The following is a 20,730-nucleotide window of genomic DNA, read 5'->3' on the forward strand; positions in this document are numbered from 1 at the left end:
CAGGACGAGAAAAATACCGGGATAGACACTGGCTGTGGCGAGGGCTGTGAGAAAGGATTGAATAAGGGTCCGCGTTGGTGAAGCTCTTCAATAAAAGCCACGTTCCAGGACAGAGGGTGCTGTCAGGGGGCTTTGTGAATTGTCTGCTGCTGGTGCAAGTAGGCTGAGCGAGCGTCGGGCTCTTCACTACTTCACTACAGAAGGACTTCGGTGCCCGTCGTGGGAGATCACGTCCTGTCATCTGCAGGCCCCTGTCACCTGTCACCTGGTTCCCATCCCGGCCCATGGCCTGGTCTTCTGCTCTGCTCCTGCTGTGCTCTGGGTGACCTCCCCCTCCCCTGCCAGTGTCCTGAAAGGCCTCCTTCATGTTTCTCACGGCAGACTGAGATCAGTTTTAGCATATTATTCCTTAGGTTTTAAAATTGGAAAGCCAGTTTTACACAGTCTTAGGTCAGTTATTATGTGTTCTTCATGTCTTGTGTCTAGGCACAAGTGTCTTGTGTCTAATATTTGTAGAAAATTTAAGCCTATTGTGCCACAGGCACAGCAACGCAAAGTTACATCTATGGCACCTCTGGCACACCAGGCGTGTCGGTTATTGGTAACCCAATAGAAATCTCATGAATATATAACGTGCTGGAAAGACTCAGATTCTGATACGTGTAGGTGGCTCAAATGCTTCTTTTTCAGTAAAGTTTAGGAGGTGTACTTTTTCTGTCGTCTGTCTGTCTGTCTGTCTGTCAGGCCTGTCCTCGGTGGAGGCCTACAGCTGTAAGTCCAACGAGTGGGTCTTCGTCGCTCCCATGAACACGCGCAGGAGCAGCGTGGGCGTCGGCGTGGTGGAGGGTGAGTCCTTCTGTGTCCCGGCGCTGTCGGGATTGGAATATGTGCAAGTCTTCATTTGCGATCAAGGCAGCTGAAACAAGCCCGTGCCTGTGCGTGTGTGTCCACTGGCAGGGAAGCTATACGCGGTCGGGGGCTATGATGGCGCGTCGCGGCAGTGCCTGAGCACCGTGGAGGTGTACAACCCCGTCTCCAACCAGTGGAGCTTTGTGGCCGACATGAGCACGCGCCGCAGTGGGGCAGGTACTGTGAGCCACTTCCTGTTTGACTGTAAGTCACTTCCTGTTCCCCCTGGTTTGACTGTAAGTCACTTCCTGTTCCCTGTTGCATCACTGGTGATGCCCCCTGGGAAGAAAAGTGTCCCGTCTCCTGCGTGACGGCCCTGCTGTCACACCAAGTAGGGACATCCTGTAAACCCATGTATGTTTTTATAAGAATGCGCTTTATTGGAAGTGTGTTGATTGTAAATGGATTAATACGAAATTGCAAACCAGCTCTGTTATTCACCGGCCCTTTCTGCTTTCAGAACACATAAACAAAAGTTTTTTTTTTCCCCAATCCGTTAAGTATAACCTGGAGCCATGCTTTTCAAAGCCATGGCGTAACAAAATCATGTGACTCGGCTGCCTGTCACCGCAGTCAGTGGAGTTGTTGTCTTTTGTGTTCGCTTCAGGCTTCAGCCTCCTCCTACTCTGACCCCTTCACTGGTTCCCCGCGGGGACAGAAATGCACAAACACGAGCGGATCTTCTGTTTCGCTGAACGGCCTAAACGCTTAGGAGGCTCTTCAGTTGCCCAGTCTCAGCTGCTCCAGGAGGAATGAAGCCAACAGGAGCAAGGCTTCAGTGAAAGCATTGCCGTCACATTAGCTGAACCAAACAGAAGCATTTATTTCTTGCTATGGCAACATTTCCCCAAAAGACTACATGCGGTTTAACCAAACCTATTTTTTAATGAGGCTGCGTTTTATTAATTAACTGATATGGATCTCAGCTATTACAGTTTGCAGCTTAAACAGGGATAGTATCACTGCGACAAAACGCCAAGCACAAAGTGGAACTGACACCTAATCACGTAAGACACAAATGAGCAGAGATCAAATGACTCTGGCACACGTGATAGCTTATTGATCAGACTCTTATCAGTCTTCTCATGAAAGAGTCTTGGGAGTCGGCTTCCGCAAGATGGCTGGACACCTTGATCCAGACACAGCCCATTGTACAGAGCTGGACCATCTGTACTCACGCAGGCTTTTCCTTTGTAGTAGCTGCCCAGGCTTGGGAACCTTCCAGGGCCAGATGCAGGGAGAAAGTTGCTCTCAGAAGTGAAGGGTGTAAAGGTGGAGTTTCTTTAGTGCAGCATTGCAGTGCTAATGGTGGCCCCAGGGTAACAGTGGCGTCACATGGAGCTCAGAAGAGGTGTGACTCTTTTCAGCTTGCAGGGGTTTCTCCGGCTGTACTGGGGATGAGCCTCTCGGTGTGGCACGGTGCCCTGCTCTGTGAATCAGGAATGAATGACGGTGTGCTCAGGACATTGGCCTGAGGCTCTTCAGAGCTGTTTTCACTACATCTGTACAATGTATTTAAATTCTAATTGGGTAGTTAACGACTTGTCTTAGGTTTTGGCATCAGCAGGGTACTCTGATTAATAAGATGGGCATTGGACCTCTGACCTCTTAAACGTTTTGCAGTACTTTAGACTTGGAAAGAGAAACATTTAATATATTTCATTATATTAAAAGCTTTAAACGTTTATTCAGATATGGCTGCAAACGATTATCTGAACTGTGATATAATTTATTTGGCATCTGGACTTTGGGAGTTTCCAAGCAGTAAGGATCCTCTGCAATCTGCAGTATGTGTTTTTCACAGACTGATGAATACCTTGTGATTGGATTGTTTATTGAAATATAAGACTCATCTCGGGGGGTTGAGCTTGAGGTGCGGTTGAGCTTGAGGCTCTGTGGATAACTAAGGAGGACTGCTGAGGAGCAGGCTGGCTGGTCGCTGGACCCGCAGTGGACACCAGATGGCCGTGTCCTGAGTTCTCTTCACTCCCTGGGGCCTGCATTGCTCTCGCCTGCTTTATTAGGAGTCAATCTGCGGACCACTGCAGCCGAGTGGGAATATTGTAATGCTGAAGAAAATAGTTTAAAATGAGAGAGAGGCTGTAGATGGCTATTTGTGTAAGAAGGGTGTTTTATTCACAGACATTATAATATCTCAGTATATCACGTGGTTTTAGAAGTACAGCGCAGGAAAGCTTGTAGTCGAAGTACAAAGCTATCATGCAGCCTCATATGGGCGTACTACTTGTTTTTTAATTAAAAGTTCTGCGACCATCGCTTTGCGAACTAGGCCTGTTATTTCATCTGATCTTGCCTTTAAACCCTGAAACAGTGAAAGGCACCAGGGGAGTATATGTGGAAGATCATTTAAAACAGAGAGCAGGCAGCAATGCTTTACCCAGAGGGTGGTAGGAGTATGGAACAAATTACCCTTCACATAGTGGAAGCTGATGCCCTGGCTTATATCGGGAAACGGCTGGGCGGGATCACCGAACGGGCCAGAAGGGCCCAGTGGCCTCCTCTCATGTGTAACAGCTCTGCAGGCCTCAAACCTGCGTGCGCTTCAGGGCGGAACAGGCTGCTGGGGTGTATTACTGCAATCCGAAATGGGAAAACTGAGTCGGCCCCCATGTGGAATCGGGGGTCAGGGCTACAGGACAGCGAGGCTGAGGTTCCGGAAATCCGGGGCTGTGCAGGAAGGGCGTGAGGGTGGCCTGCAGCTGGGGGGGAGCCGCGCAGTGTGGTAAGTGGGAGAGGAGGGGAGACGACTGGTGTCCTGACGCCCCTGACGCCCCTGACCCAGCGCCGTGTGTCTGTGCAGGTGTGGGGGTCCTCGGGGGGCAGCTGTACGCGGCGGGGGGGCACGATGGGCCCCTGGTCAGGAAGAGCGTGGAGGTGTACGACCCCCCCAGCAACACCTGGAGGCAGGTGTGCGACATGAACATGTGCCGACGCAACGCAGGTAAGCGGACCCCCGAGCGCTCTAAACCAGAGGTCCCCGCAGGGCGGCACGCAGGCCTCTCGGGCTGAACCCTTTTATTTCAGGACCCTTGCTGCAGGAAAACACGAGATGCCAAGATTATCCTTAACCTTGGGATCGCGCCTTCCCTCCTCTCGATGCGATTGACTCAACTCTTCTTAAATCCTCTCTTCTTTTACACCTTTCAGCTTCTCACACCTCGTTTGGGCTCTCTTTCTCACCTGCTCTGCCCTTCCTTCTTTTGTGCCTGACATTCCAGCCTCCTCCTCACTCCCTCACTCCCTCACGCTGGCAGGAGGCTCACCAGCGGAAACATTCCCCTTCCTGCTCTGTACTTGTCCCAGTGCTGCCGGAGCAGGGCTGATGCAGCTCCCCGCCCAGGCAGTGAACCCCACAACCTCTGTGTGTCCCTCCCTCTCGAGGGAGCAGGGCGTGCTTGGTGGTTCTTGTGATCTTGAATGGCGTTGGCCTGCGGAGAACATGCGTATGTTTTCCTGAACTCCCACTTGTTCTTCAGAACATGGATGAGCAATGGAAGAAAAATGAGTGAAGAGAAAATGGTTATGCAAACTGCTGAGAGCTGTACTTCGCAAAGGCGAGGTACCCAGGAGAGTGCTGTTTAACAGCAGAGCTGGAAGTAACTGTGTGCATTGAGCAAAGAGGGAGAGGAGCAGGGTTGTGGGTGAAATCATGGGTATAACCCTGAGAAAGCACAGAGAATTTGTGGAAAAATCAAGGCAAATAGACTCAACGGATTTTAGGTGACTGGATTTTAATTAAATGCCCCACATTGTTGAGTAAAGTTAATTCTGCAGTTTTCTAAAGTCAGCAGCTAAGCCGTACGTTTTTTTAATTACTCATAAAAAAAATCTCTTCACATTTTTCCAGGAACTGTATTGTTACTTTCCCCTAAGCGCCTCGGTTCAGAAAAGAAACGTTCTCTCTTCCCCGTGATTGCTCCGCCCGGGCCCTCTCCCAGCTGGTTCCTGGGGTGACCTGCGCCGTCCTCTCGCCTCTCTCTGCAGGGGTGTGTGCCATCAGCGGGCTGCTGTACGTGATCGGGGGAGACGATGGCTCCTGTAACCTGTCCTCGGTGGAGTACTACAACCCCACCACAGACACCTGGAGTCTCCTGCCCACCAACATGAGCAACGGCAGGAGTTACGCTGGTGAGGGCGCCCGTGCGGGGGGCTTGGTGACGGGGGAGCAGGATGAGGCCCTGTGCAGATCCCTCCTTTCCTGAGCTCGGTCCACAGTAACCCTCCACAGCACCGCCTTGGCCCCCCAGGACAGACACACTGCCACAGCTCGCGGCCTGCTTCTTTTTGTACCACACAGCCTCACATTGTCAGCGACGGGTTGGTCTGTTGGGGGCTCCTGTAGTTTACATCCCGTTCTTTGAAGTAGATCGCTGCTACACTTAACAAACTCGTTAGGAGCAGATCAATTACTGTTGTTCTTACAAAGTCAGTTCTTACTGCTCTTGAACTGACCTTGATGCGGCTGGGTAGCTGATACAGAGTTGCATCGCAAACATATTCCAGTCATTATCCCAGGCATTCCACAGCACAACTAAAAACTAACACTGTAACCTTGGATTTGTGCCGATGTGTGTCTACCGCAGTGTTCACTGTGACGAAGACCTGCATTTGTACTGCATGCACAGCTCAACTCCAGCGTGTGTGGGAGTGTTCATTCTGGAAAACCTGCCTTTTAAAACTTAAAAAAAAATCACAGCTCGTGCACACATGTGCGATACTGTAGGAGATCAGTGTAAAATTCAATTGTTGTGAATAGTAATTCCTTACACTTACATAACTCTTTTCTGGACACTCCACTCAAAGCGCTTTACAAGGTGATGGGGATCCCCTCCACCACCACCAGTGTGCAGCCCCACCTGGGTGATGCACCAGTCCGCTCACCACACACCAGCTCTCAGTGGGGAGGAGAGCAGAGTGATGGAGCCAGTTCAGAGAGGGGGGTTATTAGGAGGCCATGATTGGTAAAGGCCAGGGGGAAATTTAGCCAGGACACTGGGTTAACACCCCTCCTCTTTGCGAGAAACGCCTTGGGATTTTTAATGACCACAGGGAGTCAGGGCCTCATCCAAAGGACAGCGCATTTTTTTATACCCCTAGTCCCCATCACGATACTGGGGCAGTAGGACCTACGCAGACAACAAGGTGAGTGCCCCCCTACTGGCCCCTCTAACACCACTTCCAGCAGCAGCCTCAGCTTTCCCAGGAGGTCTCCCCTCCGGGTACTGGCCAGGCTCCCACGGGCTGGGCTCCAGGGGTGGGTCTCGGGGTGAGAGAGCTGCGGCATCACTTGGGCTGCTGCTGCTGCTGCTGATGTGTGACATCTCCCTCCCCTGCAGGCGTGTCTGTCGTTGACAAGCCACTATGACCCAAGGCGCCAGTCAACAGGGCGGTGTGGCCGACAGCGACAGCTTCCCTGGTGACAGAGAGAGACCTGGGTCCGATCCAGCAGGGCGAGGACAACACAAAGAGTCCCAACGGCTTATACAAGAGCAGGGACTCATGCCAACACTCTAGGAAGGTTCCTGCTATAAGCGAGTTATAGCCTTCGAGGGTCCTGTTGGCCTTGTAGGGCCTGAAACAGGGTGTTTTTTTTTTTAATGGATATTACTGGCAAGACCAAAACAGCACCCGCTGTGAGGGAAGCTACCTTTGGCTATGGCTTGTTCTGTCTCAGCAGAGGTAGGGGTTTTTTTTTACTCCTCTCCCTTGGTCCTGCTATAATTGGACAGTTGAGAATGAACTAGTTGAAGAATACACCTTTTTTTGTTTTTGAAGAGCCTCGAGGGTTGATCTGGCACTAGCTGACCTGAGAATGGAGACTCAAAGGTCTGCACTTTGCGAAGATCATCTCCACCAGCTGGGAGCTGGGTTTTATACTACTGAACAAGGATGCACTGAATCTCAAAAGTGTCAATTTTTTTTTTTTTTAAAAGGAGGGGGGGTTATTTATTTGTCTGTCTTGGAAGGGCAGGAGCCGAGAGATTTTTGCCTCACCGTGTGGCCTGTGCGAAAAACTGACAAGACGGGGAAAGCCGGAGGTCAGTGGGCAGGGGTCTTTTTTGGAGAGCTGGGTCCCCGTCTTCCTCTGTCCTTCACAGCAGCTGGGAGACAGTTTGGACTCTATGCTTCAGCAGGACCACAGCCTGGAACCTATGGTTCCACCTACTGGTGGAATGAGGTACAACATGCTGCCAACCCATACACCAGGAAGGGGCTCTCTGGTGAGCAGGGTGGAGACCAGACTCTGCACCACCAGCCCTTGTGTCTCCGGTGCCTTCTGCGCTGGCTACCAAGTTGAACAGTGAACTGAGTTGATTTGACCGGACGTGTTTTCAGCTCTGAAATGACTGGAGTTGTTAACGTGTTTAAACTTAGTACTGGACAGGGGAACGATGTGAAGGATACGATTTCAGATGAGTTCTGCAGAAACTCAAACTTCGATGTACTTCCATCATAGTACAGTACCTTTTTTTGTAAAACAAGCAGCTGGGATTCTTTTTTTATGGTGCAATCGCTAAACTGCAGGATCAAATACAAAACACTCATTATGTCCCCATGCTGGTAAGTGAAAAGCAGCTCAGGCCTCATTCATTACTAGCAGATTTTACTGTTCTTAATCGGGAAAGTGGCCAAAAGGAAAGTTCAAAGGGCTGTCACATGCCAAAAATAAACAGGAAATGCAAAACTACTTATGCCCAAATAGGAATTGTACATCATCCGGCAGTGCCTGATCGGTTTCATTGGACAAGGTGTCATTTTAAAGAGCCCAAAAAAGTTTTCACGAGAATAAAAAGTGCAAAGGATGTGCAGTACAAAGGTTCATTTTATTATGATACATGTGTAATATGAAATTTATTAAAGGATAAATATGTACAATAAAAATTGCATTAACATTATGGTAACCAGGAAATGCATGCCTGTCACACAATGTTCAGAGGCTACATATCGATGTGCAAGTACTCTAGTAAGATTGATGGGTCAACACTTTTAAACCCAGCTTTTCTGCTTCAAAGCCTTCTGGGTTCCACGTGTGGCAAAGACAGATTGTCTACCATGGAAACAAAACAGTTCAAACGAGTTAACAACAAGCAGACAAAAAAAGATCACACCTTAATAATAAAAACAACTTCGACAATCAGGAACTGAGGTGCTTATATTCCTCAGGGGATTCAGCCTTCTTCCATGTCTATTAATACCCAGTAGTCCGAGGTCTGTGCTCCTGCACTGCTGCGATACCAAGCACTGCAATAGTGGTGGCTGATGAAAAAGCATGTAAGGACACCACATGGGGGAAAGCATCTTGCAGACAACTTTCAAATACCAGCACACAGAAGAGGTCTGTAACCACAACAAAAACTCACTGTTGTAGAGTTATCATTAAAACAAATCTCCAAGAGAAAATGTGACAACGTACAATATATTTGCATATGCTTATTGCTCTATTTCAAATGAAATGGAAATAGGATTGAAAAAGTTACCCTTTAAAAAAAAAACAAATACCCATATTGTTATATAAAATCTGGAGCAGGTGACATCTACAAGAAACACCAGGAGCTGCAGGAATACAGGATGGAAATGAGAAAAGCACAGGTGACTATGGAGGCACGTTGCTACGAACATACTGCGTTTAAAAAATACTCAACGTAAAAATATGAAAGCAATAAAAATGAAAGATAAATTAAAAGCACCCTGATGTACTAGGGTCCGAGCTGCGGCCGTGTTCACAACAGCGGCTCACAGCGCACGTTCAAGTTTCAAGGAAGGGAGTTACAAGCCCGCGCCCCCCCGCGATGGGGAGCCCAGGCCCAGAAACCGGAGGATTGAGGAAAGCAAAACCTCAACAGTGGTTTTCGTGCCCTGTCAGCTACAGAATGGTACATTCTTAACTGCCCTCCCACTGGAGAGTCGACGGTGAAAAGACGTATTCGAGGGGATATTTCTTTAGATTTGAAAAATGGCTTTGTTACGTACCCCAGCCCTCTGGTCATATGACTGTTCCCCAAGAACCCCAAAGTACATTTCAATACAGGCTGACCGTCAGAAAAGTTTAACTGTTGAATCAAAGCTTCACAAACGTGGAAAATTTAAACTTGGTTTAGCATCGTTATTCTTATATACCATGGTCATTTATTTACAGCCTTATTGTGATTACAAAAATAAAATGTACATTCAGTATTTTAAATATTTAAATAAAAGAAAATCTAAATTATTGTAAGAATATGTACTGGATATTGTAAAACCTGTGCAATAATACAGCATATTTTGTTAAATATGCTACGTCCAAAATTATTCAAATACTTTTATGTCAAAAAGTCATTTTTCCGGTAATGTAGTCTCACAAATACTCGATGTTCATAAAAAGCCTTACCTTGATTGTCACTGGGTATTCAAGGACACAGAATATTGAAACAAAAAGACTGCTTAATTGTCAGAAAAAAACAACCAGAACTGTTACCTGTGGTGTTCATCTAGAAATTCACGGATAATGGGCTAGATTTTGCCACACAAGGAGGAGGACACAAGAATGTTTTGCATTAATGTGTAGTCTGTGGGGTTAACATCCAAGGGCAACAACTGGGATATTCAGAAAACTCTGGTACAGCTGATTAATTGTGGCCGACCTCATTATTCTGGAGTCCCTGGCAGTTCCAGGACAAAAAAACAAACAAACATTAATTTGTCAAATAACAACCACATTACGAAGTGGGATGAAGCATAAATTGAGATTTTAGACTCTCTCATCAACAGGACACCTACACAAAGGGCACAGGTGTGATTGCAAGTTCAACATGAGGAAGCCCACGCTGAAAAAGAACACCCCCTGTCCCGTTAAGTTTGGAGGCGGGACTGTTTGCGTTGTCTGATCCTGGGTCCCTTACAGAAATAGACGGATGACCAAGCATATCAGGAAAACGTGGTTCCAGCAAGGAACAGCCACAGCACACAGCCTCCAAATCCACCGCGGGATGGTTCAGGAAGTGTGTTCCTGCTGGGCCATCAGAACCCCCAGCCCCCTGTCCACAACAACATGTGAACTAAAGGACCTGAAGGGGCTGCAGACGTCCTGCACGGAGGACAGGTCAGGGATTCCTGCTGAGAAGAGCCTGCACACACTGACAGGGTCTCCCCTGTTAGCACAGAGGAAGGCAGATCAATGGAGCACAAATAATTCCAAAACACAGCACATTCAGAGAAACATGCCATTATGCTAAACACATCTGTCCTTACGGTGTTCAGACTTAAAAGTTTTCAGTTTTTCCATTTTAATACAAAAATACTGGATGTACACCTTCAGTGTTTGGTAAAACCTTCAGGTACGTCGTAATGACAATACAAATGAGAGGGAAGTCAGCCATGTATCGAAGTATACCTTCTGTTTGCCCAATTGTGAACTCTGGTTAACATGCTCACTGTGGAAACTATTTTGCTTTTAAGAGTGAAAACATGGAAGTGTTATAATTCTGTATTTACATCCACTTCTACAGAGGAGAGGTATAGATTAGCTACTCATGGAACAATTATTGGATATAAAAACTGTCCTTTTATTTACAGTGGCTACCAGAAATCAGTGACGTCTGTGCCATTTAAAGTCAGTCCTCTCCTGCAGTTTAAATAATTGTAGTGACGTAGCGAGAGATCCCATCAAAGACTAACCGTGATTTCTTTAACAGACAAAAAAAAAGGTTACAGTACCAGACGGCAGACAGATGTTGAATGGTAATGATCCTTTTTTTTTTTTAATATTTACTTGATGAGGTACAGTATTTAATCTGCCTAATGGTAGACTCCCAGCATAAACACAGAGTCCCTGTAAACTAACTATAGTGTGTGAAGGGAGGGTATGACATTCCCCGAGGCTTCGTCTCTGACCACCACTCAAGACAACCGTTTCCCTGCCTGTGAAGTTGGGTCCCGAGTGCAGCTCGAGGGAGTTCCAATCTTGTGTTCCTCCAGCGTGACATCAAAAGTAGATCTGCTTGGCATCTGAAGGGTTCTGCTCCATTGGGCAATATGGACATTTCAATCTGTGGAGAGAACAGAAGGTTAGCAAATTCAAGGGTAAGGATAATGTTAACACAATGGGGGGCTCTCAATGACACTATCAATTCATAACACTCACTGCGCTTTCCTAAAGCATTTTTTTTAACAGTGACCACCCGATTTTGCCAATACAAATGCAGCTCATTTTTACTAGACGTGAGCTCCTGCCATAAACAGAATTATAAAAGCTTTAAATCTAAAACTAAATTCATCTCTGGGCCCCAGAAGAAATTGGGACTTGGACTCAACCATCCACGTTTTTGTTTCAGGCAAGAATCTTTTCTCTTTCCCCAGAATTCAAACCTGGCACCAAGAAGCGAGCGCGGTGAACTGGGGCGAGCCGGGGTCTTGATTGAATCCAGGCATCAGTGTGAGAAAGGGAAAGGACGGGGCTGGCCAACTCAATACTCATGCGATCGTTACTATCGCCCCTCGTGGCGGAAGGCGACGGAGCTCGAAAGCACACTGACTTTCCGGCGTTGGTGAGCTTGTTGAGCGCGTCCCGGGAGATGACGTGTCCACACATGAGCTTCATGGGAGGGTTGCTCTCGGACGTTTGCTGCCTCAGAATGGGGCAGGCGAAGACCGAGTGGTACCAGCACTTCTTCCCCAGATCGATCTCGATCTACGAGACAGAGCAGACGGACCTTCAGGTGAGAGTGACAAAATGCTTTCACTTCGGAGCGCAAAAATGTGAATTTCCCAGAAACAATAGAACAAAAAGAATTTGGGGACTGAACATATGCAAGACATTTGGGGATCTAGGATGTAAGAAAAATGATGGCTTTTATTTACATGCTAGCTATAATACCTCCTAGTACAGAACTACTCCATTGTGGCCCTTGTTGGGCGTTTTGAGGCAACAGCAGAGTAATTAGGATATTTTTTAAAGGTTTTTTAAAATGCTGTATTTTAAGTACACATGCCTTCACTGTCGCTGTAGAGGGCATGTCTAAACCACAGACGTGCCTGCTCACTGGTAGTTCCTTGCTTAAAACCAGCAGCGCACTAGGTCTGGGAGCTCATAATGGCCAGCACGCCTGTCAGCTTAATTACTGCATACTGCCAGAGTGAGCTTGACTACCCAGCCCATAGCAGAGAGACTGATGACAGTGTGGCCGTGGCACCAGAATCACAAGCAGGTCAAGGCAGCAGCAGACTGCGACCTGGAATATGAATGTCAGGAAACAATGCTGGAGATAAAACTCCAGGAGACAGATTACGTGGACAAGGACTCCACACACCCCTCTTCACCCAGGAACTAACAAACGAATGGATTAACAAACATGGCGCTAGCTTACAAACTGGCGATACAGACTGTGGAACTTTGTGCCCATAAAAGCAAAATATTTATCTTTGTCTTGTATTTTGACATTTTGGGAAAGCAAAACCCTGTCCCGCAAACAAAAAGCAGAACAGGGAACACAAAGAACACATTTTGTTTCATAAACGAGTGCCCCAGCTCAGGCGTGCCCCTTTTTTAATGACAATGTAGTGTCGTTTTTGAGAGCAGTACCACTGTATAACAGAATAGGGTCAGCAACACTAAATGATAATCAAACAGTGGCGAGACACTGGTTTACAGTTACGCCAACGGAAGTGGAAGGGAAACAAAGAAGCAACAGGGTGGCCAGAAAAACTAGAGGAAAACCAAGGGCGCCATGTGCCATCAGGGGGATTCTTAAGCCCTGAACCAGGCCGCTACTGTCTACACTTACAAAATTATTACAAAATGACTAAGAGGACATCGTTCCAGACGGAAACTGCCTCGACACACACGGGAGAGCTAAAAAGGGTTAAAGAAACATCGCTTCTTCTCTTTCCTGGTGGGCCGGATCGCAGGCTGGAGCCTGTGGGGGTACCGAGGAGACCGTCCGCATTACCGGCAGCTCGTCCTTGTGGGTCCACACGCCGCTGCACTGCCTCTGCTCGATCACTTGCTTGATGTTCATCAGGACGGGCAAAGCCATGCACCCTGAAGCAAAGCTTGAGGTAGAGAGGAGAACGGGGGGGGAATGATTTAGTCTCCAATACAAGGCTGTCAAACCCGGCCCTGAAGAGGCACAAACCAGCCGACTGCACAGGCCCAACTTAACTCGTCCAGCTCCAGACATTTGAAATAATCTCTTTTTATCCATTAAAGATTAGTAGGGAATTGGTCCAGTTAAGCAGATCAGAGAAAACCTAGACACCCTGTAGCTCTCGGGGACCACACCAGGCCATTCACGGCTAAACCAAATCTGTTAAAACTTACTCTCGAAAACTCGTGTGTCCCAGTTCTTTACAAACGGCTGACCTGCAGGACGCCTGCTGGACTGCGGCTATCCAGGGCTGGGGCTGCTCCATAAGCTCACAGGTTCAGCACCTACCTGACGCTAAGAGGGGACTCTACAGAGAGCCCCAGAAGAGCGCAGGCATCTCTGGTGAAAATGTTGCAGATCTCTGCCCACTGGTTGGTCTCCAGGAGGCTGCGGTATGGGGAATTCTCAATTCCATGCCGCAGGTACACCAGGCTGCCCATCAGAATCTGGATGTCTGCAAAGGGGCAGAGAACGCTTTTGATTCTCATGTTTACCTTAAGTCATCCTACAGGTCTTAGTGTGCAAGACAAGTTATTGTTACGGTGCGGTGACGTCTTTTATGTACGTGTAATTAGAGATATAATCAAAATTATTAAAAAATGTACGACTGCTGTACATACAAAATGATATATACTATATTTATACAGTATAGTACTGATGAGTGTACATAAACAGTGTGTATTGATTGGCGATACCGGGCTCTCTTCATGGCCCGAGGCTACTGTTCAATCCTGTGGAAACAGTCATTTAATAATACCGCGCCACAGTCCGGAAAATGGCAGGAGAGGCCGAGAAGCGCAGGAAGGCTCCGACCCCGAACCCACTCACCCCTCTGGTGCTGAGCGGCGAAGGGCTGGAAGTGGCGGGCGTACTGCAGCGCCTGCAGCTGGTTCCCCATGCCGCCGGTCAGCAGGCTGATGAAGTACAGGCGGTGCAGCTTGAACTCCAAGGTGCTGTTCAAGTCCAGCAGGCGCTGCCGGTTGGCCACAGCCCACCTGGAGACAGAGGAACCTGCCCGTCACTCACGGCTCCTCACTCGGCATTTCTTTTGCTTTTAAATTCCGACAGACCAGAGCAGGGACGTACGGTTCAGAGCTTCAGTTCACTGCACCTCGGCTCTTGAGCGCCGGGCTTTATTTGTGTAAATCAGGGGTGTCCGGTCCTGGTCAGTTCATGTATTGGCATTTGTTTTTTCTTTTTGGAATCCTAAGCACCCCATCTAGCCTTTGACTGTCTTTACAGCTTTACAGAGACACTGGCTGCCCAGGACCATAACTGGACACCACTGGCTTAACTGAACCAATCAATCCCTCTTTCCAAAAGTAGTGAGCCATGGGAGAACCTGCTGTACTGTGGCCCTCCTTGACTCAGGACAATCCACAGGCCCCACAGGCTTTGCCTGGTATCCACTCCCCTCCACGTGACCTTCCCTCAGCTCATTCATGTTCAAGTGCTCCCACTGTTATTCTGAACCGCCTGGGAGACGGGCGTCTTGCTGTACCTTGAAAGCACTGGAGCTCTATCCCAAAAGATTGGGTGCTTTATAATCTGTGACTTATCTTCTGTATTTGCTTCACAATACTGAATTTTACTGTGATGTGTTTATGTAATGGAGTGCGTCAAAAGCCGCTACAAATAAAATATATATTAATACATTCACTAAACACAGGCATTTTTTTCTTATCGTGTTTTAAATTACTTAGGTTTCATGTGTGCTTATACTTTTTTCTTTATTACGATGGACTAAATGGCTTTTTTTTTTTTAACTCGAACACAGCCCCGATGAGATAATTAAAAAAAAACAGTCATCAGCTTTGAGACTTACTCAAGTGCTGGCCTGAGGTCCTGCATTCTCAATGCCTCTAGTATCCGGTTTAATTCCAGAAAGGGCTGCTTCAGGCTCGTATCAATCACCACACCAGACTCCTGCAGATGAGAAAAGCGAACCATGGAGGTCTTTCAAAAGCCATCCTGGAAAGAAAGGATCATGCGACAAGCAACCAAAAAAAAAAACCACTGAAGCTGAAGTGAGATTTTTTTTTAATTCTAGCGAAGATCCCTTTATAAACCGGGACCAGAATTCTCTCGCGTCTCGCGCTCAGACTGGGATGTACCTGACAGAGGTCTTCCGCGACGCTCAGCATGCCCTGTCGATAGAGGTGCTCCACTATGGACTCACTCATGTGCTTCTGCCTCTCTGGAGAGTCCCACACCGTCTCGGCCACCACCGCACTCACCTCTGCGTCAAAGTTCTACAGGAAGAGCCCAAACAAAACATGAACAGAGCCCAGCAGATGCACAACTGGTGGAATCCTCCGTTAATTGTGCCGGAATCTGGAAAGAAAACTAAACTTTCTTCACACTTCATGAGAGAAAAGGCCGTCCTGAACTTCAGAAACTTGTGCTTGGCAGAGGAGGGCTTGTAAAATCGAGGTGGGTCTAATAAGGAAGGCAGAAAAAGAACATTACCTTCTAATTTTAATATAAATTCTAGGATCCGTTATTTAATACGAAACATTAGAGCCACACAGACAGGTCTGAACTAGGCATCGATGATCACTATGCAAAATGAACTAGAAAAACTGCCTCAAGCCAGAACTATAGGACAATAAGTGGCTAGAACTTCATCTTACTTCGTTAACATTTGTAGTATGAAGAAAAAAAGATGGTAATCACTACGTTTAGGAACTTATGAATGGACACAAGGGTAAGAGAGTTTTCCCTGGGCAGCATTTACTGCTTGCTAAAAGGATCCACATTCTTCCCCCCTCATCTCTCCCGTCTTCAAAAACATTTTTTCAGACAGATTCGGGATGAACACGTCGCACAAGACGCAATGTCAAGCAAAGTCAATGACAACGGCAGCATAAAAGCATGCAGGGGCTAATCATTCATGACGTCGTGTTGAGCTTCCCACGACGTTGTGACACTTGCGTTAAGGAAGACGACGAGGAAAGAGTCCGACTAAGGGAAGACCACTTTGGGTCTGCCTCCGAAGAGGGTCTTTGCTAACACATGGGTGAAGGACAGCAAAGAAGTAGATCCGAGGGCTCTATCATTTATGGAACCGTAATGATGCGAAAGCAGTTTCCCCACAGTCAGGGCGATGTAATTTCCCAGCAGCCACCTCCCTGGACAAAACCTGAGCGCGAGGATCGGACTGACGCAGCTGCCCCCTCGGCCAGCGAGACTTACTCGGTCGATGGCTTTCCCCACTTTGGAGACGCTGCCATGGATGTCCTTGTGCCGGGAAGCCAGCATCTGTACAGTGTCTTTAATGTTCTTGCAGCACTGGGCCATGGACTGCGAGAGCACGGACAGGTCCGCGTCCTGCACACCTGCAGAGAAGGGCTGCCATTACTCTCCCGCCCATCACTGGGCGAGTCAGCGCACTTACAGGACATCCAACGCACATACACGGGGAAAAAAAAGAATAGGAAAAACGCAGGATTTTTTTTTTCATGCGGGTGCTTTAGTCTTTCTTTTAAATTCAAGTGGGAGTCAAGTCAGGTTTTCATGTTCTCCGAAACAAAAAGTTCTTTTCTGAAAGTGACGAGAAGCAAACACCTCCCAATGTCAAATCAGACAAAATATATGATGATCACTTCTGACTTACATAAGTGACAGGACTTTAAAAACGTCGATCACACTACATTTCATTTGGAATGGGCATATAGTAGACGAAAAACAGAAAGGTCAGTTTCCTTATTTGCCATACTCACACACTTCTATCAGGCATGCAAACCAAGCCTAATTATTGACAAACAGATTCAACAACTAAAGCAATCATTCTTGCAATGCTCTAGTGCCACTGTTTCTGTTCTGTTCCTACAAAAGAGAATTCTGGGCAAACGAATTAAGTTTTTCAGATCCACAATCGAATTAACTTCACTTTTTACAAATCAAAGACTTAACGTTCCAAGCTAAAATAAGTTAATTAACAGCACTTTTAAAGCCCATAAAGGCCATTATCAGTGATGCAGTTGTCAGGCCAGCTCTCCTATGTACATGATCACCGCTTGCGTTAAAGCAGAGCAAAGTCTGCAAGCGTCTGCAAGTTTTATGGGTCTCTTTGAAGGGCTGTGAGCGAAGCTTAACGTGGTCCAATAAAGTCAGCAAGTAGTCGCTTTAGGAGTTGGAAAGAGAATCTGCAGACCTGCCTATCCTGTTAAGGATCATTTGCATGTGCAGACGCTTTAGTGAAGCTGCTGGCTGTCCTTACGAACATGTTCCTCAAGGTCCCAGTCATATTCCCATCGACTGGTTTGGCGTTAAAGGTGGATTGGTCACCGGCTGTTGCTTCAGCACACCGTACACTCTCACTCAGTCTTGTCCCGCTCTTGTGTGCTGCTCTTCCCCCCGCAATTGTACGGCAGGACATGCTTGATTTAATTAAAAAAAATAAAAATAAGTGAACAAAAGTGAGCTCCCGGGCCTTACCGTAGGCGATGAGCTGCCCCCGCAGCTCGGACACGTAGCGCAGCAGCTCGTCCAGGCTCTCCTCGGACAGGTGGCCGTACATGAGGAAGCGGGTCAGCACCTTCTCCAGCTCGCGCTCCACGCACGCGCACTGCTCCATCGCCGCCGGACCCCCCGCCCGGAGCAGGCAGAGCAGGAACAGGGGCTACAGGCCGTCGTGTCTGCTTCGAGAGAGAGATTGGAGCTGCTGTTGTTGTTGTTTTTGCAAGCGTGCATTTGACTCTTATTGCGCTTTGAAATGCACTCACCAGTGCCGATTCTTTCCAACCCCGACATATACAAATAGCGCCGTAGTTCCCCTTTGACAGTTAACAGATGAGTACTGCTCTGTAGCAGACTGCCGAGAGGTGCGCTATAGCAAAAATGATTGATTGATTGATTGATTGATTCCCCATGAAAGTGCTCATCAACTGTCTTCAGAAATGGTTCAGTGGCGAGCCATAAGATCTGCCGGACTGGGGCTCTCCGGAGAGGAGCCATAAGATCTGCCGGACTGGGGCTCTCCGGAGAGGAGCCATAAGATCTGCCGGACTGGGGCTCTCCGGAGAGGAGCCATAAGATCTGCCGGACTGGGGCTCTCCGGAGAGGAGCCATAAGATCTGCCGGACTGGGGCTCTCCGGAGAGGAGCCATAAGATCTGTCGGACTGGGGCTCTCCGGAGAGGAGCCATAAGATCTGCCGGACTGGGGCTCTCCGGAGAGGAGCCATAAGATCTGCCTTAAAGCGGCATCAAGTCTGTGCGGCGTCAGCGGTGTTTACAAACGTGCACCGGGGGCAACTTCTCTCTGGCTGGTGTGCAGGGGAGTCCTGTCGCGGTGCGTGTTGCTGGGCAGAACACCAGAGACAGGAGAGGAGGGGGTGTGTTGAGTGAACAACTTCACAGCGGGGCCAACGACGCGCCAGTAAAACAAACAAATAAATACATCCTGAAAACACAGGAACATCCAGCGCCTAGTTTGCGACGCTCCGGCCTGTGATCTCATTTGAAATGACCTACATTTGACGCTGGTTCGTGCCTTGCAATCTCCCACGAATGACACCCACTTGCTCGGGAAGGGCTCCCGCATGCTGGCACGGCAGCGACGCGTCTCCCGACGCGAAACAGCAAAACGCAAAACAAAACCTCCCCTTTTTAAAGCTCAAATCCTTACCGTTCTGCGCTTTCGGAAGGGAATATCTGTCTTTCAGAGGGGAAGGAGACAACGGCTGCTGCTGTTGACGACCAAGGAGGTTTGCGGATTACGGTTTTTTTTTTACAGACCGAGGAACACAAAGTACCACAACTCTGCCGCTCCGGTCCTCTCCAAGGAGTCGGCAACCACCACGATCGCAACGGATTCACGCCGCGGAGCAAAACCTACCGATGCCTCATCTCCACAACGACTCCTTTGTCTGGCCGACGCTGTTCACCCAAGCGATGGGAGATCTGCAAGCCCAGTTCTGCGGGTACAGCACGGGACACAGCAGCGCCTCTCAGCTGGGATTTGAACCCACGACCGCCCGTACCGTGGGAGCCCGGTACCCGTCCAGCCCCAGTTTCTCAGCGGAGACCCCCGGCTAGCTTAACGGGAGGATACAGCGGTCTCCACAACAAACAGTTATTTGACAAGAGCCTGATCGCAAATCCCACCGACCGAAATCGGGGGGGGCACTTCACTGGGACCCCTACATCTCAGCCCGGGGTGGCCAAGCGCCAACTACTCTAGAGGTTATCGATTATTTTGGGCGTCGCTGCATAACTGCTGTTGAGGGCTCGATCGGCGGTGAACGACACGACCCGACTGCGCCGTCCGGTTGAGGATTAGCGAGATCCTAGCGCAGTGAAACAGCTGAACTGTGCTGGGGGGGTTGAGAGAGAGAGATCATGTCTGCGTCTGCAAGCCGGGGTCTCAGCATTGCAATACGCGAGGACAACGGGTGGGGGGTACAGAGCACTGTAGCCGGAGGCCAGATCTCCCTGCCTCCATCAGAGCACCACCCTGTTTTAACAGGACACCGTCTTCAAGCCCCGGTCAGAAACCAGGAGCGGTTTCTGACACACCGGCAAGCCCGATGGGGAAGGGGGGTACAACAAGAACCACAGTTTCTATTGCTCTTGTGTGGGTAGCGCGTGGGGGTACCCACTGGACCCCCCCACTCCCACTCCCACCCCGTTTCATTCCAGGTCGCGTTTCCGGCCCGAGGAAGACGAGCGGGACTCAAAGACACAAGAAAGAAAGTCAACAACGCGTTTCAGACCCCCCTCTTCCTCTCTCTCTCTCGCACGTACACACACACACACAAACACAAACACGCGTTTTGTTTTGTAATCCTGGGTCGACGGGAGACGAAAACAGACACACAAAAAAATAAACTACCGATAGGAGGAGGACCGACCCCTCAGCCCAGCTCACCGGGGCCTGACAGCGGCCGGATTAGCGCACCCAGGCACCCCCGACACCGGGGCAGGCACGAAAGCAGACAGGAAACCTGCTCACCTGCGGCCCAGAGCGCCGGACACCCCGACTTCCCCCGCCGGCTGCCCCTTTAACAGCACTTCCTGTGTAAACAGACTGCAGACCGGACACTGGACCCTGCCATTTTCAGTCCCAAGCCAGCGGTCGTTTCACAGCCTCCACGTCTGGGCTCCGCGTCTCACCCGAGGAGTTAAGGTTTCTTTTTCTTCTTTCTTTTCGCTGCTACCGCTGTCCTGAGAAATACCCGTTTTTTTAAGATGTTTTCTTTCTTTCTTTCTGACGCTTCACAACCTACAACAACACCGCTACCACCGCCGCCGCCTCCTCCTCCTCTGTACGTCAGGCTGTGGTTCAAGACTCGGCGGCCGATACCAACTGCGAGGGACCAACCCCGCATCGGGACAAAAAAAAAACAAAAGCGGGGAAAAAAAAAACCCGTGATGGAAAAACCAGCTTATTTCAGTTATACACCAGTCGCAGTAATCTCGACGGTGTGCGACTTGTGTCGTTTGGTTAAGAGATCAAACAAAGCCATTTTATCAAGCAGAGAAGCTCCCCCCCCCCCTCTCCAGCTGGGGGGAAAGTGGTTTTGGCCTCAGTTTGACAGAAGACAAGATGAAGGAAATCCGGCGGCGCGACGCTTTGCTAATACTGCACATAAATAAAATTGTGCGTTTTACCGGGCTCATAACCGGAACCAGAAGGAGCGATTTCACTTCGGAACCAAGTAGACTTGCTTTTTT

General features: G+C 48.7%; 2 protein-coding genes and 1 long non-coding RNA gene across 6 annotated transcripts in view; 2 read left to right on the forward strand and 1 right to left on the reverse strand.

Moving 5' to 3' along the window:
- klhl3 (kelch-like family member 3) overlaps positions 1–7,826 on the forward strand; it is a 23,648-nt gene extending 15,822 nt beyond the window's left edge. For both annotated transcript variants that reach the window (XM_088604697.1, XM_088604696.1), the window contains 5 exons: positions 745–846; positions 958–1,086; positions 3,731–3,871; positions 4,915–5,058; positions 6,267–7,826. In XM_088604697.1, the coding sequence (XP_088460823.1) occupies positions 745–846; positions 958–1,086; positions 3,731–3,871; positions 4,915–5,058; positions 6,267–6,295 (545 nt within the window). In that variant the 3' untranslated portion in view covers positions 6,296–7,826. The remainder of the gene's footprint in view (positions 1–744; positions 847–957; positions 1,087–3,730; positions 3,872–4,914; positions 5,059–6,266) is intronic.
- The window catches only part of LOC148650663 (uncharacterized), a 190,830-nt gene that overhangs the window by 143,283 nt on the left and 26,817 nt on the right, over positions 1–20,730 (forward strand). The window lies entirely within an intron of this gene.
- Positions 7,736–20,322, reverse strand: LOC148650674 (E3 ubiquitin-protein transferase RMND5B-like). 3 transcript variants are annotated; one of them, XM_088604703.1, is made up of 10 exons: positions 20,009–20,322; positions 17,493–17,695; positions 16,248–16,390; positions 15,167–15,304; positions 14,878–14,978; positions 13,881–14,047; positions 13,341–13,506; positions 12,855–12,957; positions 11,442–11,596; positions 7,736–10,955 (listed from the first exon to the last, which is right to left on the reverse strand). In XM_088604703.1, exons 2-10 carry the CDS (start codon positions 17,629–17,631, stop codon positions 10,892–10,894), a joined length of 1,176 nt encoding a protein of 391 aa, XP_088460829.1. In that variant the 5' UTR covers positions 17,632–17,695; positions 20,009–20,322; the 3' UTR covers positions 7,736–10,891. The 3 variants fall into 3 exon arrangements, with proteins under 3 accessions (XP_088460829.1, XP_088460828.1, XP_088460831.1); XM_088604702.1 differs by having other exon boundaries at positions 17,493–17,692; positions 20,009–20,321; XM_088604705.1 differs by lacking the exon at positions 20,009–20,322 and adding an exon at positions 19,889–19,908 and having other exon boundaries at positions 17,493–17,692.

This window comes from Lepisosteus platostomus, chromosome 13, assembly GCF_059453375.1.
Source record: "Lepisosteus platostomus isolate fLepPlt1 chromosome 13, fLepPlt1.hap1, whole genome shotgun sequence".
NCBI lineage: Eukaryota > Metazoa > Chordata > Actinopteri > Semionotiformes > Lepisosteidae > Lepisosteus > Lepisosteus platostomus.